The sequence below is a fragment of the Pseudochaenichthys georgianus genome, chromosome 17 (genome assembly GCF_902827115.2).
Source record: "Pseudochaenichthys georgianus chromosome 17, fPseGeo1.2, whole genome shotgun sequence".
Classification (NCBI taxonomy): Eukaryota; Metazoa; Chordata; class Actinopteri; order Perciformes; family Channichthyidae; genus Pseudochaenichthys; species Pseudochaenichthys georgianus.
In genome coordinates, this window is record NC_047519.1 from 11,163,688 (window position 1) to 11,189,901 (window position 26,214).

Consider the following 26,214-nt stretch of genomic DNA (forward strand, 5'->3'; position numbering starts at 1 on the left):
GCTCCCTGGTCTTTTTTTATCCAGTTAAAGCCCGTGGGCATTTTTTCAAACATGGATCGTGACAATGTCAAAGTCATCAAAAACATGCAGCTTAATATGGGACATGAAATGCCTGCCATGTTCTGTAGCATTAATGAAACGCTAGGAACGACAGCTGTTTGTCTGCTCATATACTGCAGGGGATCTGAAGGAGCGCGTCCACCTCTTCTGTTGCAGCGATGCGCAGCCGTGCCGCATGACTCACAACCAACAGCACGGATGTAAACAGGGGGCGGGCTCAGGTAGGCCAAACCTGTACCTGCTCAGCCAATGGGTGCGCCGCGTTGCCCCTCTTTCGTCTCCAAACCGGCGCTTCTCATTGGTCCGCCGCCGCGTCGATACACTGTAGAGAGGAGCGAGGCGCAGCGTCGCAATTTACACCGCGGAACGCAAGGAAGAGGGGGGCGAGGAGGAAAAAAAGAGAGATTAATCTGTCAAATTTGTGTTCGGGATGAGACCGCTCTGACATTCAGCCGTGCGGAAAAACAGAAAGCCCACATGCGAAGACATTTTAATCACAGCAGTTGGGGATCAAGCTGATGCACCGCCATAGCAGGTGGTGCTTGTATAATCGTCCGGGGTCTCGTCTTGGCTGCCTGATCTGCGCGTCGCTCCAGCTCTGGACAGCGACCATCGGAGAACACTGAGGCGGGGTAGGCTGCTCACAACACCACACAACTTGTCATGATAACGGCTCACTGCACGACGTGTGTTGTTGCCTTGGTTTCATGTCAATCGCGCGTGATTTGTGGATCCTTGTTTCAATATGGAGCCTCCACTCATCAAATGCCCTTGAAAGTAGAGGCTTCGTGTATGTGTGTGTTTGTGCAAAAGAGAGAGAGGTTATGGTGGTTCTGCTGAGCAACTGCGCAATTGTCTGTCCCTGTCTGTTCTCATCTCTCTCTTTTTTTTCTGCACCCCTCTCTTCTTTTGCTCCTCAGTCGGTGCGACCCTCGCTTGGCTCGGGGCAATGCGCGGCTAGATGACTTCACTCCACGAACAAGCACCGCGGTATCCTGGACTAATATAGCAGCGCCACAACCCCCCTTCCCCTCCATCCTCTCTATCTCTCTCTCCATTTCTATTCGCTGATCCCAAAGGCACCATGGGAAACCGTGGCATGGAGGATCTGATCCCGCTGGTCAACAAGCTGCAGGATGCCTTCAGCTACATCGGCCAGGCGTGCAACCTGGACCTGCCGCAGATCGCGGTGGTCGGCGGGCAGAGTGCCGGGAAGAGCTCCGTGCTGGAGAACTTTGTAGGCAGGTAAAAATGACCACCACACATAGGATAATCCCTTCGCCTGGTAACCTTGAGGATGATATAAGAGGCCTATGGGGCCAATCTCTCTCAGTGGAGGATTCAAAGCATCCAGCTTTAAGGCTGTTGTTGTGATGAGACCTTCACGAGCAGAATATGATTGTATAATAAAACCCTGGCTCCTGACAGAGTGGTATTTGGGTTACAGCAGCATCTTTGGGGATTTCACACTGCAGTCTTCCTCAGTCTTATCAGCTCCCAAGCACCCTTTGCAAGGCGTTAATATGCAGTTGACCCCCAAAGATATGATGTCATATGCTGTGTTGTATAAACTGCTGGTTGCAGAGATGCATCACTGCACGTGTTCATTTGAAAAACACCATCCATACTGTAGGCTATATGTCAGCTCCCACTCCTGAGAACACACATACATATTCATCTTCTCGCTCTGGATTTTGGTCGCTCACAACAAATAAATTATGAGCAGGGGCTTTGTTTTTCTTTTAATTCAAGACAAGGATCAGGCAGCCAGGGGCGACATGCTGTTGGTCACATCAAGTATTAAATCAGTCCATTTGAAATACAGACACATCCAACAACTGCCTTTCTGTGTTGGAGCACATGCATTCAAAAGGGTTGGATATATCTATGTTCAGGAATTGTGAATGTCAGGATTTGCTGTAAAATGCACTTATGTAATTAGTAGCAGTTCATGTGCGGTTGCAGTGTCTATGCAAATGTAATTCATGTTAAAAATTAAAGTGTCACTTCACCAGATTTATACATTAAGGTAATTGACTCGCTATTGAGAGCACTATTAGGTCTCTGAAAGCAGCTGTATTATAATGTGGCTCTGGAGTTTGCTTTCACCTTGACGATGTCATCAGGGTCATTTATGATGATGTCATTACGGTTGTTTGAATTCGGGAGAACACTTAGTAGAACACATAGGGAACTGGAGATGTTGAGGAACAGAAAACAGAGCAGGACATATATAAGAAAAGAGGCTGTTGAGTTGCATTATGGGAAGGATTGAATGAGCCTGACCAACTGTAGGGACTTATCTCTGCTTCTGTTGTTTCAATGTCAAGCTTTTATTCATGCTGTCGCTCACGAGTCCCCCAATGTGTGGAAGTGCAACATGAGCTGGATTGTCTTCAGTGGCTTCTTTCGGTGCCGTTTTGAAAGGCACGTGTCCAGATGGATGCATTGATTTGTCCAGTTCCAGCCCTCGTTGAGAGTCGTGCTGCTGAGTAATGGTCCATCTGTCCAGATCTGGCCTGCACAGCGGGAAGTGGGCTTGTCTTTATTTATTTTTAACCTCTTCCCACTTGAGGGAGCTCCGTGGGTCGATATATATGAATAAGGTTTTCTTGGAACAGAGCTTTAACACAGGACGGGGTGTGAGGCCTGTGGTCAGGTGTGGGACTTTGCAATCAGAATAAACATACAATGAATTTGCTTGTGTGGTGCACACATCCACGACATAATTCAGTTGTCAAAAAGCAGGAAATATATAACTTTTTTTCAAAGGCTATTGTAAAATAAAAGAGATATATATATATACATACAGCAAAATGACCAATTACAAATAAAATAAAACAAGTGCAGTATATAGAATTTAAAGTAGAACAGCTGTGCAATTTTAAGAGGCATTTCTCTCATTTCTCAACACATCATGTCTAGGGGGAGTAAAGACAGTCTACATGTCAGTCGGGGACACAGGCCTTGTAATGGACACATTATCCCACACACTCAAAACAAGCTGGTTATGAACCTTTCAGGAAACGGAGACGTTATTGTTTAAACCGGAGGGCTCTTAATCAGGGTCTTTCTTTGGACCTGTCGTTTATCAGGCCAGATTGTCCTCTTGAGTTGCTGTTTTATTTTAAAATGGCCTCTCTTCCACTCATCGGACTGGTGCGAGCCACATGAGTGCCATTGAAGGGCCTACAGTGGCTGGCATTCCATTATTTAAGGTATAATTATAATACATTTGCCCTTCAAAGGGAAAAAAAGCCTCAAGATGAAGAAACCATTACGTCACAAATACCCATGCCTGTAAACTCTTTGATGCACGCTTTATTGACTGTGGTTTGATGCAATGAGTTTTGATTGGCTGTCTTTCCTCAGGGACTTTCTGCCCCGTGGATCTGGCATTGTCACCCGCAGGCCCCTGGTTCTGCAGCTTATCAGCGCCACTGCAGGTGGGTGCGCACAACCCCACACATGCTAGCATTCACACACACACAAAAACACAGCCTCCCCCTCTCCATTTAAAAAAAAAAAATGTCTGTGTTTTGTATGCTTACTTTGTTTCCCCTTCTCACACTGGCATCGATGTTCCTCCCTGCTAGAATGGGCTGAATTCCTGCATTGCAAAGGGAAGAAGTTCACAGACTTCGATGAGGTCCGTCAGGAGATCGAAGCGGAGACGGACCGCGCCGTTGGGGCCAACAAAGGCATATCCCCCATCCCCATCAACCTGCGGGTGTACTCCCCTCACGGTGCAAAGACATAACTCAACTTACACTGTCAAGTAACATCCCACAATAACACATGTGTATCAAAGTACAACGTGATGACAAGCTGTGACTCATCATACTCTCGGGCATTTCATTATAAACTAGCATAACATGTTTTCAAAACTGGGTCCATCATTACAAACAAAGAAAGGGATTTTGCTAGCAATATAGTTATACAGAATATGAATGCATTTCTATGTTCTTAAGGAGTTAAGTGTTAATATGGCTAGCAAACATGCTATAGCCTTGCTAAAGGCCTACTGATGCTACGTTGATGCTACACTGAGGTCTTTAGATTGTTTGAAGTGAACGCTGTCCTGGTCCTTTACAACCAGGGCCTTCAAATGAAGGGGACTAATTCGTGGAGCTTCATACCATCTATCATCCTCCATTGTGAATAAAACTGATGGTGGATGTTTTTTTGGAATTAGCTTTTAGCGGTTAGCTTATCATTTATAAGCAATTGGCTAACTCTTCTTAGCTTCATTTTTCTTATTTTTTACATTTCCTGATTGCAACCTCATATGCATCCTGCAGGTAGCACCCACTATTATTACCACTTACTTCTTGAAAGGCTGAGATACAGATCAACGGTTATAATTGCTAATTATTAACAAGGCCTTTATGGGTTTTACACAAACATTTTCTTCTTAATTTTTACATTCTAAGAGGGAGATTGTGTATATCGTGCAGTCCTATAGGCAAAATGAAAATGGAGTGATAGTTCCCTGGTGATTCCCATTTCTATCCTGGAGGCCGCTAACCTAATGTTAGCAAGAGCAAATGTAGCCCAGATATAATGTAGTCTTTCATCACTAAAGTTTCATTAAAAACACACCGTTTTTTTAAACAGAGACTAATAATATTTTGGTCATTTTGGGTCGGGGGTTCATTTCAAATGAATTGTTGTTCATGCTGAAGAGGACACTAGTAAAACATAAACCACTTAGCTAATAAATAAGTTAATTAAATAATGAATACCCCTTTTTGACTCACAATCGGCCACAGTAATGTTGAGCATCCATGTACAAGTATACATGTTACAATGCACCTTTAAAACTGCGATTCAGCATTATTTATATAAAAATATGGTTATTCTTTTTTATTAAACTTTTTTTTTATACTGCTAATTATTACTTAAACATTAAATACAAATATTTTCTTGTGCACATTTGACTCTTAACTTAACTATTTTAATTCAATTTTTTTCTTTATCTTTTATTTTATTCTAAAATGGAGCAACTGCAATATTCTAATTGTGATTCTTCCGCGTGTGCAGTGTTGAACCTGACCCTCATCGATCTGCCGGGGATCACCAAGGTGCCGGTTGGTGACCAGCCGGTGGACATCGAGCAGCAGATCAGAGACATGATCATGCAGTTCATCACCAGAGAGAGCTGCCTGATCCTGGCCGTCACCCCGGCCAACTCCGACCTGGCCAACTCCGACGCTCTCAAACTGGCAAAGGACGTGGATCCACAGGGTAAGGAGAGAGCCAAATGGAAATAAATGCAACCGGTAAAAGGTGACCTTGTGGTTAGTGAGACTGACCTGGAGAATACATTGATTCTCCGTCAGCTGTAGCGATGGTGTTCAGTGTCTGACCTTGTTCTCTGACCTCTCTGAATGTGGAAGCAGAATTTATCCACAGGGAGAGTCATTATTATTAGAAACACGGGCTGAGAGAAAGGGAAAATGGAGGACGAGGAGAGCATCAAAGGATAGGAGAAAGAGGAACATATGATAGAGATTTCAATAAACAAAAACCGAGGCTAAGGAAAAAGGAAAGGCTAAGGAGAAAGGAGAAAGGAGAAAAGTATTTGATACCCAAAGAGTTTGACCTTCAGACTGTAGGTGAGGACACAGGAATGGAAAATGAGTTAGCTTGGAAGAGGAGGACACATTAACCTTGTGGGTTGGCTGAATGATATCAGACTTGGAGAGTGAGGTAGGAATACAGGGGGGACCAAGCCCCAAGGAAGCACATTGTCATCGGGCCAAATGGAGTTACTATATACCTCTGTGGCAGTGACAGAGCGGGATGTCCTTTGGGCCTAGGGTTGCAAAGGGGCGGAAAGTTTCCGTTAAATTTCCGGAAACTTTCCATGGGAAGTTAAGCTGGGGAATTTTGGAAATATTCGATGCAAAATTAAATTAAAAAACATGACATTTCAACAGATGTTTTAAAAAAAAAAATCTTTTTTTAAGTAGAACAGAACAACTTTTAATGATTTTATTGAACAATTAATTGTTTCATTGAAGAACGAAAACAGGAATGTTGAGTTACATGTTACTCATCCCCCCCAACCCCACTCATTAAAAAATGAACAAAAATGCACCCACCATCCAAAAATCTCCACAAAGTCCCATTCAAAATGTTAAATGAAAAGAGCCCTTCTCCCTCCAAAAAGTCCCATTAAACATGCACATCTTCCTTCAAGCAATCCTATGCATTGTTGACCCTTTCAGTCAACGGGCTCTTCCTGGGCCTCATCAACATCCACCTCTTCCTCTTCCTCTGCAGGGTCACTGTCCAGCCTTGTTGAGGATGGCTCTGTGTCCGGCTCAGAGACCCTTAGGTTTGCCCGAATGCCAACCAGTTTTTCCACTTTCACATTTTTGTGAGCCTGTTGCGAACCTTTGTGTGATCTCAATAGCCATGCCGTAAGCAGTGTGCTATGGCATGGATATTCAAGTGTACTTGAATGGCATCTGTTTGTTTTAGTCAAGATTATGCTAAAATATACTTTCCCCAACTATATTTAAGTTCCCTATGAAGAGCCAACCTTCAATTTAGAAAATTCCCAGTTTATTCCCATACATTCCCGTTTATTCCCGTGGAAAGTTTCCATCTTTGAAAATTCCCGGAATTTTGCAACCCTATTTGGGCCCAAAAATACTTTTAACCATTGGCTTACATTTGGAAAGAGACATCTGTGAATCAGTGGATAACAGTTGTACGTGAATGACGCCACATCACGGGGCTTAAGGAAATGCGAGTGTGCACGCTCTACAGGCTATGGATGCAGGAGGTCGCTGGAAGATCCGGGTATTCTTTTCCCTGTGAGTCAGGCGATCTTTGCTTCATGCACCACTGAGCAACATTCATAGGAGTAAACGCCCCCCCCCCCCAACATTTCATCCAGTTCTCTTCATACAGCCATGGGGGGAAAGGAGGAAGGGATGCTAACAGACAAACATGCTTCAAAGGAAGAAGGAAGAAAGAAACATGGAAGAGGGAAAGACATAAAGGATATGGATGCAAAACTGCATTGGAAAAAAAGAATCTGAAAACATTCATTTTTAAGAAGCTGGTATATTTGTACTCTGTAAAGGTCACCCAAATGATGAATACAAAAACAGTGCCTTAAACTTCCAAACAGCATTTGTTAAATTCTGTTACATCATCCCTGCCTATCTTTGATCCCTTTTCTAGGTCTGAGGACTATTGGAGTAATCACCAAACTGGATTTGATGGATGAGGGCACAGATGCCCGAGAAGTACTGGAGAACAAGTTGCTGCCGCTGCGAAGAGGTGTGTGTGTGTGTGTGTGTGTGTGCGTGTGTGTGTGTGTGTGTGTGTGTGTGTGTGTTTTACAGTAGATTGAGCTTTGCCAGATCTTGTATTCTCTTTTCACTCTCAAATCCTCTCTGCGTACTTAATCACTGTTTCCAAACCCAATCCTATCATGCCTTCTCTCTGTGTATCTCCACGTATTACCCCGGCCTTTACCTCTTTCATTCTTTCCCAGGTTATATTGGAGTGGTGAACCGCAGTCAGAAGGACATTGATGGAAAGAAAGACATCAAGGCAGCTCTGGAGGCCGAGAGGAAGTTCTTCTTGTCCCACCCGGCATACAGGCACGTGGCTGAGAAAATGGGCACCCCTCGGCTGCAGAGAGTGCTCAACGAGGTGATCATAGATTTACTCCCAGTGCTTTTCCACAGTGCACTTTACATAATTAGTAACTGGGCGGCTTTTTATTTCTTCACTTCCTTTGTACCGCACGTCAGTGTGGGTGATGTGTGACTGTCAGTAGGTGGAAAATGCATTTGTTCTTTCTAGTTCGGCTCCGAATAATTTATAATTTCTCTCAGGCAGGCATTCCATATTTCCTTGCATTTTTATTGCATGAAAGTTATCTACAATTACTGTGAATGTAGAGACTAAACCTCCAATAACATAGTCGCTAAGAGGCTAAATCAAGCTTGTTACTTTTGGTACTCTTTGTCCCAGAAAGAAAACAGCAAACCTCTGAACAGATGGACTATGTATGTCATGATACAAATAAGGGCTAAAAAGCATTGAGGCTCCTACAGTGAAGAATAGTATGTTTATTGTTGCATCACTGTACAGCCAACATGCCAATGACATGTTTTTCCTCATCGATGCTCCCGTGTGATTGTATTTTGTTTAGTTTTGTCGGATTTGTGTCTCCACAGCAATTGACCAACCACATCCGGGACACCCTGCCAGCTTTCCGCAGCAAGCTGCAGTCCCAGCTGCTGGCTCTGGACAAGGAGGCAGAGGAATACCGGGGATACCGACCTGATGACCCGTCCCGCAAAACCAAGCAGCTGTTGCAGTCAGTGCCTCCTTTTTCTCTGCATCAATTTAGTCATAAAGCTTGACTATCCTGCAAGATATTTGACCTATGGCAAGATATTTCTCCCATGGCACCAATTTCCAATAGCAGGGTGTAATTTCTGGTCTTTTTTTTTTATCATTCTTATCTTTATTGGTGGTTGTTTCAGGATGGTGCAGCAGTTCTCTGTGGACTTTGAGAAAAGGATTGAAGGCTCAGGTGATCAGGTGGACACAGTGGAGCTGTCTGGTGGAGCCAAAATCAACCGCATATTCCACGAGCGTTTTCCCTTTGAGCTGGTCAAGGTGATATGTCGAACACATTGTAGAAGAAGATGGCACTTAAAAAAAACAAGTGAAAACATCTGATGGGGTGTAGTTATTTTACACAACACATTTGAAATACAAAAAACACCCATCCATCCATCTACCTACCCTGTTCTCCCCGTGTGGCAGCTACCAGGCGTTTATCTTAGCTTTGCACAGAGACTGGAAACGGGGAAACAGCTAGCTTGGCGAAGGCATCAACATCAACATCTCAAGGCCTCCAAAACTCACTAACTCACGCTTTATAACTAGTTAGTTAAATATTTACAAAGAAGTGAAATATATAAAAAAGGTTGTTGTTTTGATGTGCTGGATCAAGACAAGCTAGCTAGAATACAGAGCCTCTGAACTCGATATCTTTAATAGCTGTTGCGCTGAGTCCTCTGCCAAGTTATTCTGTCTTGAGATAGTGAGGCTCATCTCTTGAATATTCCTGATCAAAGGAAAGTGGATGGGGAACAGTTGAAATAATTACACCCCCAGTAGACTTCCTTTTTCTAATTTTAGGACAACTAAGTCTTGAAGGCTGAATATAAAACTAAATTAACCTTTTTGCAGTGTATCTCCCATACACATTGTATACTCTGTATCTCCAGTGTCTCTTTAGTTAATACCCTCAGCATGATAGCTTCCCTATGCATAATACATCTCCAAATGCATAGTACAAATGCCGCTTTTCCCTCTCTTTTTTAACCTTACAATTATTCTTTATCATCTCTGTCATCCTCTCTTTTGTCATGCCGTCATCTTTCAAATGTGTGCAGCTCATCTAAATTCCTCTTCTCTGTTCCCCTCAGATGGAGTGTGATGAGAAGGAGATGCGTCGCGAGATCAGTTATGCCATTAAGAACATCCATGGTATCAGGTAGGAACGTGTCCCCCAAAATATGAAAATAGATTATCTTCAATAACCTCTGCTGTTGTTCCAGAGCATCTATTTGACATACCAACCAGTGATGCTATACCCTTTGGCATTATAAAAACATTTATTCACAAGCTAAAGACAGACAAATATGTTGATTTTGATGCAGAAAACATCACAATAGAAATACAAATGCATGAATTTGGTTGATATATTGATACATCCCTTTAATAATAATAAAAATAATACATTGCATTTCAAAGCGCTTTTCCAGGTGCTCAAAGATGCTTTACAGTGGTGATAAAACATGATAAAATAGAATTTAAAAGTTATTAGAACAAGATAAAATAACATTTACAAGTTATTAAAACAGCAATACAGCATAATTCACAGATTAAAAGCCAGTCTGAAGAGGTGTGTTTTGAAAGTGGGGGGGTCAGTGCAGTCTCTGATGTGAATTTATGAATAAGGGAGAAGCATGTCATTTAAAAAAAAAAAGTTCAGTCTAGCCGCTGTGTGTTTCTATGTTGGCTCCGCACAGTGGCATAACAAGGTTGTGATTGGCCCCGGTGCAAATATTGTTTGGTCAGTTTAGCTGTCACATCTCCTTGTTCTCTCTTGTCCTTTCTCTTTTGAGCGCTGCTCTTGTGCTTTGGTTTGCTGTACATTATAAATGCAAGCTATTACATTTTTATAATGCTACCAAACTTGCTGCTGCTAGCTACAGTACAGTACAGGTTGTTTAAACGGTTCGCTTGTCACGCAAGGTATCACATGACATGAAAGGGAGCAAAGTCATTGGACAGACAAATTACAAATTAATGTAGGTTGCTTGGTTACTTTGAAGACTGCGTTAACCGGTCAATGCCATTTTTTGTTGGCGATAGTTACGCCAGTGAACTATTCTTTTACTTAGAAATGGACTGTATAGAGTACACAACCAAAATAAAGATTCACATCATTTCATCACAATTGTACCTGTTTTCCCTCCCTTTTTGTGTGTTTCAGGACTGGACTCTTCACCCCAGACATGGCGTTTGAGGCCATTGTGAAGAAGCAGGTCATGCAGCTGAAGGGGCCCTGCGTCAAGTGTGTGGACATGGTCATCCAGGAACTGATTAACACCGTGCGCCAGTGCTCCAACAAGGTAACTCACGTGCTTTATTTTCGGCATCGATGCAAATTTATATTTCTGCCATTGGGTTCTAAAAACAGTGCAATGCCCCACAACCACACTAAAGATAAACTTACTGCAATAAAAACAGCCTGCATGACTTGCTTACAAACTTACAAACACAAATATTGACGAGTTTAGCTGACATACAAACCATGGAACGCATGGATGTAATTGCCACCAGAATGACTTAGTTAAACTGCTCACGTGAACATAAATCATAGACGAAGTGCACAATCTGAACCACGTTGCTTTGAGACAAGTAACAGGGTTGAGATCTTTTATGGGAATTAGGCAGGAAACAAAGAAGGAATTAAGGAAGAAAGGGTAGTTGATAGAGGATGGACAAATGAAAGAAACAGCAATGGAAAGATGAGCTCACATTTGAACAATTAAGTTTTTTCGAAGTGTTTTATAATTTGTTCCACATTCCTCATTTTATGGAGTGAGTCATTTTAAGCTGTACATTTTTTTTTCCAGCTGGAATGCTTCCCCATGCTGCAAGAGGAAACTGAGAGGATTGTGACTACTCATATTCGAGACAGAGAGGGTCGGGCCAAGGATCAGGTAACATAATTAGTTGGTAATAACGGCCATAGATATTTGTTTACAAGGGAATGTCTGTGAAATGAATGCCAAGTAAACAGTTTCATATTAATATCTGTCATTGTATCCATACAAAACACATACTGTATGAGTAAAGCTTTGACCTTTATGATAAAAATGAGGCTACAAGCAGCATTTCGTTAGCTTAGCTCAAATACTGGAAATGTGGAAAACCAACATAGCAAGAGCTTTTAAGCTGACGTACTCACACATTTTGTCTTGTTTGTTAAATCTTTATAAAAAGTCAAGTGTAAAAATAAAAAGTTGTGGTTTAATGTGCCAGACAGAGACAAGCTAGCTGTTTTCCCCTGCCCTGAGTCTTAACACTAGGCTAAGCTAACCAGCTGCTAGCTAGGCTCCACAACAGCAATGTTTTTTATGCTCTGGGAAATTTAAATAGTTAGTTACACATTTAAGTGTTTATTTTACTGATTTGTGTCTGAAGACTTAATTTACCCATTTAGAATGAAATAACATCTTGTTTTCAAATGTAAACATTCAGTTTTAGAAAACTTCTAAGCTAGCGAAACAATCTTGCCTTCATGTTAGTAATCAACTGGTTAAGTCTAATGATGATATCTCTTATTTACAATGGTTGACTATATTGTATATTGGTTTTCTCAAAATTCGTTTTTTAGTCAAACAAATGTACAGTAATACTATTAATCGACTGATTTTATGTAATATCTGAAATTCCCTCTTTAAAAACCTTTGACTGTTACATGTCTACAAAATGAAACCATTTTGAAAAACATTTTGAACCTGGCTTTATCCTGTTCTGAAAAGTTATGCAAATTAGCAAATATTTAAAAAGATGAGTATCAATTTTCTATGCCATCTCTTTGAAAGAAAGGGAATAGGAGTATTGAGGAAAACATCACAGTACTGTATTTCTATAAAAATAACTTATTTCATGTTTAATATTTTGTGTTGTTACAGGTTCTGCTGCTGATAGACATCCAGCTCTCATACATCAACACTAACCACGAAGACTTCATTGGCTTTGCTAAGTAAAGACTCATCTATCTGTTAGCATAGCTCCACCATGATAGATTATTTATGAATAAACATGTCAGGCTGCTTAGAACAAATGTGTTGAAGATCCACTTAACCCTGTCATGTTTTTTTCTCCTCTTCATTCACCTCTCCCTCCCCTTCATCCACCCGTCCTCTCCCTCTGTGTTGTTGTTTGACCTCCGCAGTGCGCAGCAGAGGACTAGTCAGAGTAATAAGAGCCAGAGTTCGGCTGTAAATCAGGTGAGCATCTGTCACGTCTCACACGACACACACAACCAGCGGAGCACAAGGTCAATGGAGTAAAAGCACACCTACACAGCAGCAGGACGGCTACTGAAGAGAGAATACAATATTTTAGTTAATCTTCACACACATTTTATGTTATGTACATTATACGTAGCCTTATGTTTTATTATATTTTATTATTATTTGATATGTTGCATCGTGTATTTTGCTTAGAGGCACCAGTTTGTTTGTTTGGTCTTATGATTTGGGGTCTATTACTTTCTGCCACCATCATCACTGGTGTTGTTGTTGAGACATTTCCCTTTGTTTGAACTCCCTTCCTGTGTCATCAAGGTGCCACTTTGCATTTCATCCCCATCCCTTAGTGAGAGTCTCAGCTGCCCTGTTATGGGTGTCTGTCGGTGAGTATCACTCATTGTGGGTTATGGTTTTGCAATGTCATTTTGTGCCTGCAGTAACACTTCTGCCCATTGGGTGGTGCTCTCGAGCACCATCGTATGAACAAAAAAAGAGTCCGTTTTTCTCACTCTGGACGGGTTCAAGAAAGGCAAATTGGCGGTGTAAGCTACTCCTGGGCAGAGGCGTTTTTCTTTTAATTGCAGTAGAAAAGTTGCTTTTTTTCCCTAAAATCCCCAACATTCCTTCCTGTTGCAGGCCTCCTCTCCTCCCGCATCGGGCCTGATTGTAAGAGTTGCCTCTCTAACCGTTTACTCTCTAACACCCCCTCCACCCACCAGCGTCCGCAGACTACAAGGGGTTGCCAACCACAAATAGAAATAAAAAATGCTCTTGGTTTAACAGTGAACTAATCATCTCTAAATCTGAAAAAGTGTTCTTTTAGTAAGCAGGCCCAAAACAGACCTCTTTTGTTGGCCAAAGACAGTAAGGCTTTGTAATGATTTGGGTAACCTCCTTAGTGAGTCTTAGGCGGTGCGAGACTGACAGTGATCTAACCTAATAACCACTTGGCACAGTGCCTGTTTGTGTAGGGTCACACACACACGCTTTATTGTGTGCTTGAAGCACTTAACACAATGATCACTTAACCAGCTAACACTGGGCTCTGCTTGTGGCATTGTGGACACACAGTTCCTTGAATGAGACTGCACTGGCACACAGTCACATGCTAGGTCACAAACACACACCTAACCCCAACCTTCACACACATTTCATGGCAATTCATGCTTTGTTTGACCTGCACTGATGCATCTGGGCTCGCTCCAGCCAGGATATGTTGTTTGGAGTTGATTTGTTAAAAGGCGAGTGAGTTGGTTTATCAGATTTATTAGGAAATATAACCAAAACAATGAGCTGAAAGACACTAGAATGCTTTGCAGTTTCACTTTTTTTACTTTACAAACCGTTTTATTGACGTTAAGCTCATTGTTTTCCAGTTGTTATGGATGAAGAGCTCCTGTCATTTTTACTTAGGAGCCATTTCTGACTTTTGACCTTGCCCCTCAGGTCATTCGCAAAGGCTGGCTGACCATCAACAACATCAGCATCATGAAGGGAGGAGCCAAGGAGTACTGGTTTGTGCTGACTGCCGAGAGCCTCTCCTGGTTCAAGGATGATGAGGTGGGTTTAAGCTTTAAAGAAAAGAGACTACAACTAAAAAGACACTTAAATGTTTAGTGTCTTTTAACTCTTTTTTAGTTTTTTCAAGGGTATTGAGCAACAGAAGAGACAGATATCTCCCCTCTGGAGTCAGAGGTGTAATATTTAATATTATTGATATTGAACACCTTAATGTTAAGATCAGGTTGATGAGCCAATGAGATTTGGTCAGAATATATGGAAGAAGATTAGGGCTGAACACTTTATTTGAGATCTGTGTTAATTGTCAGAATGTTGACGATAAAGTCAACATTTGAAGATTTACAACGAAGACAGAAAATAAATAATGTAAAATAGCAATACTTAAGACATACAGTACAATACAAAATTACAGGGAGGATTTGGGCAGAAAATAATAAATGAATGAAAAGAAACTTAACCCACATACAAGGATAACAAAAGAAATGTGGAATGAATTGTTCATCATGCTTTCATCTTTTCATGTGACTAATCCATCTGGTCTCTCAGATTTAAAATACATTTTCCAGAAGTGACCCTAATCCTCCTCTGTCGTGGCCAGATGTTGTGCACAATGGAGTCAGAAATTAACAATGAATTGATGAATAACACAGATCTGATGTTGAGTATTATTTTATTTTCATTGTCATTGATAATACATCATTATAACTCACAACGAGAGAAGCACACTGGTTGCAGCTCTTGGTCCGTTCTTTAGGGCTCTTTGGCGGGCTGATGTCTATCTGCCTGTCTGTGCCTGCTGTACAGGTTGGAGGATATTCTGCACAGCAAGTGTAGATAGGCAGACACACTGCAACTCCTTCAGCCTGCTGCTGCTGCATTGTTAACCTTGTTGAGGGTGCAGGTCCAAGAGAGATGCAATTTGGGACAAAGGAGAAACTGATAGAGACAATCCAGAATCGATTGTTAGTCCACTTTAATATTTTCTAATTTCACTTATGAAGAGTTTTGATTCTTGTCTTCACTCCTTCCCATTCACCCTTCTCTTTGTCTCTGAGCTTGCCTTCCTTTTTTCTCTCTTTCTTCCCTCCCCACCTCTTTCTGCTGGGAGTTCAGGCATTCACTTCTTCTCTGCACATGTGGAACAGTCCCAATCCCGAGCAAACGCTCACCCAAAATATACGAACACATGCTCAGCCCTCACACGGCACCCAGGGGCCGCGCCGCGTGCACAGATTGTCATTTGATACGTTGGTGTGGTAATGTAGGAAATTATAGCCTGCGCTGGCTTCGCCTCGTATATTACAGTTTCTACACCCCGTGAACTTTCTATAGTCACATGCACGTGCACACACACACACACACACACACACACACACACACACACACACACACACACACACACACACACACACACACACACACACACACACACACACACACACACACACACACACACACACACACACACACACACACACACACACACACACACACACACACACACACACACACACACACACACACACACACACACACAGACACCCTCCTTCTTCACTTGGTGTGCTTTGGAAGTGCTTGCATTCTTGGCAGCAACATTACACATTTCTAATCTAAAAATGTCGACAGAGAAACCTCTTTATTAAAAATCAATATCCCTTGATTCTGTTTCTGACCTTCAACTTCATACGCAGCGATCACGTCCAGGTGCTGAGTCACTGTGTGGCCCTTTATAATGGGTCGTATTCAACAGTCCGCTATTTGACTTTTACTACTTTAACCACAAAGCAACAATACAAAAGCTCACCTAAATGGACAAACACATCCTGTCTGTACATACTCTGTGTGCATATTCGTCTGCACACACTTTCCCTCACAGCTTTTGTGCAGTTATTTGACACCACAGCAAGATAAACGTCCCTTTGCCTTAAAGTCTTTCTAACTCCATGTTGGCCACCCACTGAAATAAACTCACTGAAGGTGTCTGACTGTATTTCCAAACTCCACTTTGATTGATTGGCCCTGGTTCCTTTTGGCCTGCGCTGGATGCTTCGCAGCCACACTCGCTCCTCCCTCCCCCCTTCTAGTGGACTACATCTTCATCAGAGCACCAGGCTAGCAGCCTGCAAACGTACTCATTCATGCTGTAAATTATGAGAGCTCGCCATTTTGTGCATCTAAACATCTTACAATTCTGACTTACAAAATATTTATTTTTTTCACAGTAAGTTATCAAATCTGCAGTTAGTGTTGAAAATGGTGATGTATGTTTATTCCAAGAACAGAAGTGAAAAGGAAGCGTTAGAATGGACGACATACAGATGAATATAGTACATATATTAGCAGAAAGGGAAGGGTTAAATGCAAAAGTCACACACGTCTCGGAGATGCCACCACAGAGACAGAAGAGGGTCCGTGCCCAGTCTAACCAATGTGCAGACTACTGTACACCAGTATGACAATGAACAGGTAGTCTGAACACTGGGTAGACGGAGCCGGAGCTCAGAGCCGGGCCCTGAGCGCTGCGTTCTGCCGGTCCAGATGCTGCCGTGCGGCTCTGCCCTCCCTTCGCCCCCGCTCCATTTGGGCAGGTCCTTTCGGCACAAACCCCTCAAAACGTGCCTCGTCCGCGTCTCCCAAAGCTGTTCAGGTGTCTTGGCCATGTTTGTTGGTTCTGGTAGACCTTTTTAAGCCCGGAGTCCCCTCGCGGTCCGCTTGGGTCACGCCGGCCATGAAGAGTATCCAGCCTTGACGTGGCACATTCGCTCAGACGACCGGGACAGACTGGCTGCACGTTCAGGGAGGGGATATTTCAAAAAAGAGGGAAAGAGAGAGACGGTGGGGGTGAGAAAAGGAGAGGAAGAGGGAGGGGACCCGTGTGACCATATATGGGCCGCGGTGACCCCTCGGGGAATACAACACAAGAAGAGTCTGCAGAGTTGTCCTGTCTTTCCTTCTTCTCATCCTCTTTAATCCTTACCTGCGACCTTCTTCACGGACCTCCGCACCAGATGGGGGGCTTTCTTCTGCAAACCTTTGTGCAAATCCACTTTGGCGTTGCTTCTCCTCATCGCTCTCTCCTCCTCCTCCTCCTCCTCCACCCGCCGACTCTTTAACTTCTCCCTCCTTCCCTGGTTCTCTGTGTGCCGTTAAGCACTACCAGATGTTGAGTTTTAACGCCAGGCTGTCATTTAATCTCTCTCCCTCCTTCTCCTTCAAAAAAATCCGGCAGGAAGTGGGCCCCTCTGGAATGGAAAGAAAAAATATTGAGAAAATATAGAGGGGGGAGGGATAAAAGAAAAAAGACAGGGAGAGTTTAAAAAGATGGAGGCTCGGATGAAGTTAAAAACGTCTTAAAGTGTCAGTCAATGAACACATGTGTCATAGCCGTGCTTGAGCTTCTACCTCTGAGGTTGTGTTTGAGTGCCGGACCCCCAACAGCCGGATTTATCCCCATTTCCCCCCCGACTTACTCGCTTTACTTAGGCTTTAGCTGCCAGCGTTCCCGCGGCAAAACGCGCCGTGAAGAACGACTGCATCTTGACCCACACTGTAATGACTTCCACATGTGCTCTCCTTCTCCCTTTTTTCTTTCTCTATCCTCCCCCCCTTTCCCTACCTCCCGCTCACATGTTCTCCCCCATTCCTTCTCCCTCCTGTCACCCCCTTTCTCTCTGCTCCCCTCCCTCTTTAAAAACCCCATTTCACCTTTCTCGTACGGCCACATTTCGTTGCACAAGAATCCATGGAAAACAACAAAATTGCATTAGTCATAAGAAGCGCTCACCATCCATACCGCCTGTTCTTCTCGTTTGCAGGAGAAGGAGAAGAAGTACATGCTCCCTCTGGACAACCTGAAGGTCCGCGATGTGGAGAAGAGTTTCTTGTCCAGCAAGCACATATTCTGTATTTTCAACACGGAGTCCAGGTCAGCAGAACTTTCATTTCTGCACATAAAACCAGATTCCTTACAGCAATCACGTGCAGTAGATGGAGTTAGAGAGAACAGGGCCTGTGTGCGGCTGCGGCTGAAACATGTTTCCGATGTGTTTTGTACAGTATGTATGCACGCACGTATGCAGGCTGGGAGAAGGTGACACTATCTAAAGATCTACAGCTTAGTTTATGAAGCAAACATGTTACAGTGATTTACTGCAACAGATAATAATACAAACTTGAAGGTATTAAAGGTGGGGTAGGTACGTTTGAGAAACCGGCTCGAGATACACTTTTTGTTATATTCCATGGAATGCTCTTAACATCCCGATAGCAATGAATATCTTAAGTGCTTTGACGAAAAATCCATAAAGAAATATCATCTCTGGAAGCCGTAGCGCTGTAAAAAGCACGACCAATCATCTGAGCCGGCCCGGCTAAAGTAACTGGATGGCCTACCTGCCTGTCAGCCTTCCATCTGTGCACAAACTTATCTCGTGCCCTCATTGTTGGTCATGTGCGCGTTCGTGTGTGTTGGAGGCGGGGCTCTGTAAGGAAGTGGCAGATTTTCCCGGCTGTGTGTTTTCAAATTCTAGCGCACTCGAGCTGGTTTCTTCAAAATGACCTACCCCACCTTTAATGTGGTAATAGAAGGTTGATAATAGTTATTAATTCAAGGAAAATGTAGGCATTAACAAACAGAGAAGTTTAATGATAACATATTTTATTCATTTGTAATAATCACAGTAAAGTGAGGTAAAAGATCAAATGTGTCATGGCGGTTAGCTTCACCTAAATTCCACATGCACAATATTAAAGAAAAAGAGATTCATACATGTTCTCCCTTGCTGGAGATAATCAGAAGGTTTTTCTATTTTATTTAAGCAATTCAATATGTAACTGTTATGACAAAATCTTAGTGTCACTTACATTCCAGAATCACAATTTAGAATTGAAATATACGTAAAATAAATGGAGACAAGCTACTAAACTGATTACAGGATTAAAAGCGAATTCATGTTAAAAAAAAAAGACGATGAGCTAATTTAGTACTTTAGACATAGAGATGGAACGATTAAAGTCTATACGCTTGTTCACAGAATATAAATGATCACTAAAGCCTGTCATCCACTTTTAGAAAAAAACGTTTTTAATGAAAAGGGAACTCTTTAGAATGACTATCCCACTCAAGTGTTTCTCTGAACAGAAACAATGTTCCCACTTGGTGCTGCACAAGCATGGACAGAGTTTCCAGAAGATGCAGTGCAGGCTCTTCGGTTTTTAAAAATAGATTGGTTCAATTATGGTCAACCAATGATATTTTGAAAATGTGATAGCTGCTCTTTGATTATTTGTGGATTACAACATGTGGTGTGGAGATCTCTCGAACCAGAACATATTCAATAAATGAAACGTAGGGGAAAAAAGCCAGGACTGTACCCTATACGTAACGCGGTGAATCTGTATTCGGTGCAGAACGCGCTGTAAAAACGTTGATGCTAATTCACTTTCTTCTTGGCTGAAGACCTAAGAAAGGGTTAAACAACAAAATACCCCAAATGGAAGGAAGCACATAACCTAATACTGTCAATACTTCCAGATGTCTGAGTTGCTATGTTGTTGTTGAACACTTCAACAACAGGGAACATTGTCCACATGTTTTCTAAAAAGATAATCATTCAAAGGGTCGTTAGCGTTGGTTATTTAATCATATGCACACACATGTGGTCTAAAATGGATGCATGTTCTCCTGTGTCATGGTGCTCAGGAATGTTTACAAGGACAATCGCACCCTGGAGCTGGCCTGTGACTCACAGGAGGACGTGGACAGCTGGAAGTCCTCTCTCCTACGTGCCGGGGTTTATCCTGAGAAAGTCATGGCGGTTAGCAAACTCTTTAATTCTCTGATCAATGGATCCTTTACCCACTGGGTTACACATTCCTGCCTTTAGTTTCCGTCTTTCTGTCTACAGTGGGGATTAACTGTATGTATGTTAGGAGGCCGACCAGGAAGTTAACACCACAAGGGTTCACTCGGCAATAATCAATGTGATGGTTCCATTTGGAGTATTCCAGAACATTCCAGATCTTTTGACACATTTATTACTTGCACATTTTGTTGAGCAGGATAATCGACACATATTAACACAACTCAGTTGAAGAGTAAATGCAATCACTAGTCGTAAAAAGCTAACATTAGCCTATAAACAAACGACATGGCGGTCGCATGGCTGTGCGTCACCACCGCTAAGCTAATGGTTGCTAATTTCCGGTGTGGTGGCTAAGTAGTTTATTTTTTAGCCACTTGTTTGCAACCGCTAGCTAGACATTCACATGTGGTATGTTTACTGACGTATTTTATGTCGTTGAACAAAACATGAGAATCTAGTAAGTTTGTATTAACCACAGGCATCGAAGACCCGTTAAAAAAATAACGTTGACTTTGAGACAAGGGAAGCGCAAGTGGCAAAATGCTAACTCTTTCCTGGGCTTTAGGACTCATTCCCGCACCACTCTTTTCTTAATATATATTTACTGTATTTACCTGTTCTTTTTTAAATACATTTGTAACTCTTTCTACATTTATTTATTTTGTAGGGAAATACTGGGAATAAATACATTACATTTGGACTTATTCCCTAACATTTACATTTAAGATTTCATTTCAGAACGAAGCCCTCTGTATCAAATAGTGATTTATACTATTAACCCACGTATTTTGTAAACGTATCCCTCTTTTCTCATTTAGTTCTCTTTCATTGTTTGAAAAGTCTCTCTCCTTTCTCCCTCTGCAGGTTGAGAGTGAGACCTCCGCAGCCACGGAGAACTTCTCCATGGACCCTCAGCTGGAGCGTAAAGTGGAAACCATTCGTAACCTGGTGGACTCCTACATGGCTATTGTTAACAAGTGCATCCGGGACCTCATGCCCAAAACCATCATGCATCTCATGATCAACAATGTGAGAAAAGATGACTCAGAAGTTCATTTCTATAGGACGTGTAGACATATTTCATTGCTGTTACTGTATAAAGGCAACACGCTACAGCCACCAGCCAACAACTAAACATGTTGGTGTACTGGCCTATTTTCTGAGTTTCGTATACTTCGTAAACAATCCATTTAGGGGTGTATTTTACAAAGCCTATTTGCTTTTGTAGATCCTAAATTGTATTATTTTACAATCAACTCCACTGTTAAATGGTAATATTTTATATTTGGTAATAAAACCAATTCTGATTATTAGATAAAAAAAGATATAACCTGTAATTACTTCTCTCTAAATATAACACTGCCATTAATGATCCCAATAGTAAAGTGTTAGATTGGGAAAATGCAGGCATATGCTTTATTTCTTCTATTTAACTATTTGAATACATCTCCCTGCACCGCCTCCTCCTGCCTCCAGGTGAAGGACTTCATCAACGCGGAGCTGCTGGCCCAGCTGTACTCTGCCGGGGACCAGAACACCCTGATGGACGAGTCCCAGGAGCAGGCCCAGAGGAGGGACGAGGTGCTGAGGACCCACCAGGCCCTAAAGGAGGCCCTGGCCATCATCGGGGACATCTCCACCACCACCTTCACCGTCCCCATGCCTCCGCCTGTGGATAACTCCTGGGTGGGAGGAGCAGGGGGTCGCAGGTAAAGTGACTTTAGTAAAACTGATGACATTATGTGCTCTTTCTTTCCTGAACACAATTCATGGACATCTCCTTACGTGTATATATACATATATATATATATATAATATATATATATATATATCCAATATATATATATATCTATATGAACATGACCTTAATATATTTTACGCTAAAGACACATATAGATAAGCAATAATATTTTTGAAGTTAAAATAGCATCTAATGATATATGGACATGATCTCAATCATTTTTGCACTAAAGACTTATCATATGATATATATATATAGACACAACCTTGATTTTCTTTACGTTAAATACTTATGGAACAATATTTGAACATGACCTTAATCATCTTGCTGACTTAATTGCCGACATGATGCCAGAATAACAAGCAGAGTTTCCCCTCACATTAGAGGACTTGGGCTAGGTCTGTAACACTCATTTGTCAAGGGTTGAATATTTGAAATAATTGTTAAATGAGCCCATTTTATTTTATTTTGTTGGTACATTTTATTTATAATTATTCATCTAGGGCCTACATTACTATGTTATCATTATAACAGTGGTCTTAAAATGACATTGCAGTTATTTCTGGAACAATAAGTTGTCCAACAAAATGAGTTATATTGCCATGCCTTCCTTTCAGCAGGTCTCCTCCATCCAGCCCCACCTCCTCCAGGAGGATGTCTTCAGGCCAGCGCCCGGCTCCACGAGGGGCCCCGCCACCACCAAACCGCCCAGGACCCCTGGGGCCCTTCAACAACACTGCTGAGAGCCCCCAGGCTCCCAGCCGCCCTAACAGGGCCCCTCCTAGCATCCCCAGGTAAACAGAGCCTTCACATAACTATTTGTCAGGAAGACGTCATGCTCTAACAGACCTGATTGCTCTCTAAGTTGTGTAACAGTATGGTTAACATTGAACTCAAAATTATACAATTGGTTTGTCTTTTCAAGTATTGAAAGAAATGCTCAACATAAAAGCCTTTTTCACAGAACACATGTTTACTTGTTGCAGAAGGATAAGAACAGGCTCAACTAATTAAAAGAACGACGGCTGAATTACAATTAGCTGTTTTGATTTCAGGTTCCATCGTTAGTGTTATTAGTAACACCTGTGCTTTTCCTACTATGACAAGTCCTACTGTGTGCTGTGATGAAGACCTGTTGTGTCTCAATATGAATACTTCTACACTTCAATGTGTTACTTTGAGTGCTAAAGTGTGTCCCAAAGCAAATCTATGGCAAAATGCTGTGCACTATAAGTACGTGGATGGGGCATTCAAACAGTTAAACAGATGCGTGTGGAATGCTGGAAACGTGTTGCACTCCACAATCACCATCTTGGCTACGTAACCAAAGATCTTGATTGCTCTGGTGAACAAAGCACTATTGAAAATAAATAACGTATACATGTGTTTTTGTTTCACAATTTATTAAACGTACCACTATACTGCTGTCCATAAGAAATGACCACACAAAACAACGTTAATAGCTAGCTAGCTAACAGTGCAAATGTCACTTCCATCAAGTAGCAGTGTGCGATTTATTAAAACACTATATGGTCAAAATGCACTCACTGTTCAAGTTTCTCCGGTAGACTTAATGGAAGTGTACTTGGTAAAGAATCCAATTTGAGACACGGCACCATCGTTTGGAAAGTGTTCCCCTGAGTCGCTCTTCCCTGCCATTTCTAGTCTCTATAAGCTAAGCTAACAGGCATTTGGCGGTAGCTTCAAATGTAGCATACAGACGTAGCAGTGGTGTCGATATTCTCATCTAACAGCTCATTTTTAGTATCTACAATCTTCACACTGATCATCTGGACTCTGTGTGGGAGACGTTAGTACAATTTGTACTCTGAAACGTAGCAGCTCCTACATTTGTGTGACGACTAATCTCGTCTCCTTTCTTGTCTCCTTTTGTCTTCCTTACTTGTTTCTTCTCATTCCTCTTTCGACTTATCTTATCTGTCCGGTTCTCTCACACTTTTCCATTATCCATCACTCTCTACCCAAGCCGGCGGCCCCCTCCATCTCCTACAAGACAAGCCCCACCATAAACATCTAAATGGGTTCCTCATACACTTATCTCCTTCCCTCATCCACTCCATCCTCTTCCTCCTTCTATTAGCCATGGCTCTGCCGACCTGATCCCTCCTTTAGTGCAGACACTGACGTCTTTGACCCCTTTGACCCTCAATTTCCTGCCAGGTGACGATGTCCATATATCTATGTACAGTATGGTACTTGTCTTGTGGTGTATGTGTACGTGCGCTTGTTGCTCGCCTGTGGTCCAGGTTTGCTTAGCAGATCCACTACCCGGTATCAGTCCCTGGAAACCCCCCCCCCCCCCTTCTCCCCTCACAATCCCCCACTTGCTGCTTCTACATGACAATACGCTCAGCAGTCGTACTGCCCTACTCATTCCAAAATGCAGCATGGCACATGAGCTGCTTTTATTGCATGGGAGTGTGTGTATGTAGAGTGTGTGTGCGTGTGTTTCGTGTGTGTGTATACGGGGCAGGGACTAATTTGCCTATATGTAGGCTCGGGTATGATTTAGTATTGTATTAATTTATTGTATAACGCCCCACCCTTCAGTGTTAATTATCAGCTCAATGTTCTCTTAGGAACAGAAGGTAGTGTGTGTGCGCGAGTAATCCTGTGTATGAGTGTGTGTGAGGATGCATGTGCTGTCCGTCTGCACGTTCGTTGGCGTTTCAGTTGTATTCGTTCTCATGGTCAAATCTGTTAAATGACGAATCATAAATTTAATGTTGGACTTTAGTGAGTTGTTCCTGTGTTGTAGTAGCAGCCATACATACATAGCAAGGCTGAGGAGCACCTTCAGTATTCTCTATATGGAAACAGCCTCAATAATGCATTTAACCTCATCATAGGTGTCCACCTGTGCTGTATCAGTGGTCAAGTTCTGACCCCTGCAGCCTTAAGCTCAGATTCAGACGCTGACTCGTGGGGAGGAAAAACAAACTAAAAAAAGGCAATTTCCTTCTCCTACGAACGAACATGCATTTACATGTTACAATTTAGCCTTTTTCTCAGGTTTGAAACATGCAACTCCATGCCATCACAAACTAGCACTCTTTCTCTTTCCTCAAGTCTTCTAGCCTCTCTTATTTCCTTTTCTCTCACAGCCATCGAAAGCCAGTCAGCGTCTCAATCCGAGCTTAAGGTGGTGTCGTGCTTCTCTGTCGGTTTGTTATTGTGTATGTGGGCCTAAACTGTGTTCTGATGTAAATAGGTAATGATAAGGAGATACTGTACCTGTGGACTATTAAGACCTCATCAAGGATCCTAGCGCTTTAATCGTTCTCTGTGTCTCTATTCACTAAATGCTCTCTTCTCTCGAATTTAGACTGCCTTACAGGCATGAAATAAAATTCTATATTGCCAAAGCTAAATGTAGAAAGAGAATTGGATAGTTAAAAAAAAAAAGAAGAAGAATCTGCAGAAGACCAACATCGAAACGGTTCCAGTTGTAGAGAGTGTGATGGCTTTGTTTAGCAGAGGGCATAATGGTAAACTGGAGAATGCATCAGTTGTTCTTTTCTGTGTCTCTGTATCGCTCCTCAATAAACTTCTTCCTCATAATGTCTCACTTTGTCAAAGGCTCTTTATTGTTGAAGCCACTAGGATTTATATTCAGGTAGATAAGGGTGAAGCAAAAATAATAACTTACTCAAAACAATACGCTATGTCTTGCTTGCTTAATTATGGATACAAACATAAAATGAATGTATGTTTATAAAAGATAAATAGTCATTTTTAGGATTCAGGATTTTTGTATTTTAAAAAAGCTATTTGTAACATTTTACAAATCCACAAATCTGGATGATTCAATATTCCGTAGCTCTGACAGAACCATTTCTGACACATTTCACTTTTGAAATGTTAAAAATAAATTGAGAGAAATTGCATTGCAATTGCAGCAATGCATTTGTTGTGCGTCTCTAATACATCTACAGTACACATCTTTACTGTAGGTTTCCCGAAAACAACTAAGAGTGATAATGACTGCTTCAATTTCATTTAATGATTTTTTCATTTGATAGGATTTTATTTTAGCGATAATTTTCATTATGGCGAGGCTACTGCACACCTTGACAGCAAGTAAGTATTTATCTTTATTCCTGCTTTAGAAACCAAATGACATCAAAACCAATGCATGCAATGATGGCTTTCTTGCTCATTTGTTTGACTTTTGTGCATACTGCAAATTGTGGGAGAAAAAATACAAGAAATGGGATTACTGAGGAATCAATTCATATATTACTGCTAGCCACGTGATGGCAGCAGATGCCCAGTTGAATCAAATCTGTCATGTGACATCTTTTTTGCACATAGATAGAGTTTTAATTTGCATAGAGCTAGATCAGAAATAAAACAGGAACTCCAGGGATGGATTTAACAACGGATGGCATGTTAGATGATGATAAGG

The 26,214-nt window shown here is 42.0% G+C and overlaps 1 protein-coding gene across 3 annotated transcripts; it reads left to right on the top strand.

Annotated features, from left to right (window-relative positions):
* The first annotated feature begins 383 nt into the window (after positions 1–383).
* On the top strand, positions 384–25,371 carry LOC117462111 (dynamin-3-like). 3 transcript variants are annotated; one of them, XM_034104175.1, is made up of 22 exons: positions 384–692; positions 981–1,305; positions 3,433–3,506; positions 3,657–3,806; positions 5,104–5,307; positions 7,261–7,359; positions 7,577–7,737; positions 8,268–8,410; positions 8,580–8,715; positions 9,534–9,601; positions 10,607–10,745; positions 11,253–11,339; positions 12,318–12,388; positions 12,581–12,635; positions 13,296–13,325; positions 14,106–14,219; positions 17,996–18,105; positions 19,882–19,996; positions 20,909–21,073; positions 21,521–21,753; positions 22,403–22,579; positions 23,773–25,371. In XM_034104175.1, the coding sequence occupies exons 2-22, from the start codon at positions 1,145–1,147 to the stop codon at positions 23,813–23,815; spliced, it is 2,535 nt and encodes an 844-aa protein (XP_033960066.1). In that variant the 5' UTR covers positions 384–692; positions 981–1,144; the 3' UTR covers positions 23,816–25,371. The 3 variants fall into 3 exon arrangements, with proteins under 3 accessions (XP_033960066.1, XP_033960064.1, XP_033960065.1); XM_034104173.1 differs by lacking the exon at positions 13,296–13,325 and having other exon boundaries at positions 385–692; XM_034104174.1 differs by lacking the exon at positions 13,296–13,325 and having other exon boundaries at positions 385–692; positions 22,406–22,579.
* The last annotated feature ends 843 nt before the right edge of the window (positions 25,372–26,214 follow it).

What these genes read in the sequence shown, in the direction of transcription:
- LOC117462111 (XM_034104175.1), top strand. Translation starts at nt 1,145, where the DNA reads ATGGGAAACCGTGGCATGGAGGATCTGATCCCGCTGGTCAACAAGCTG. An exon ending in TGCAGAGAGTGCTCAACGAG is followed by an intron (nt 7,738 to 8,267) that starts GTGATCATAGAT and finishes GTGTCTCCACAG; the next exon opens with CAATTGACCAACCACATCCG. An exon ending in CTCCCGCATCGGGCCTGATT is followed by an intron (nt 13,326 to 14,105) that starts GTAAGAGTTGCC and finishes CTTGCCCCTCAG; the next exon opens with GTCATTCGCAAAGGCTGGCT.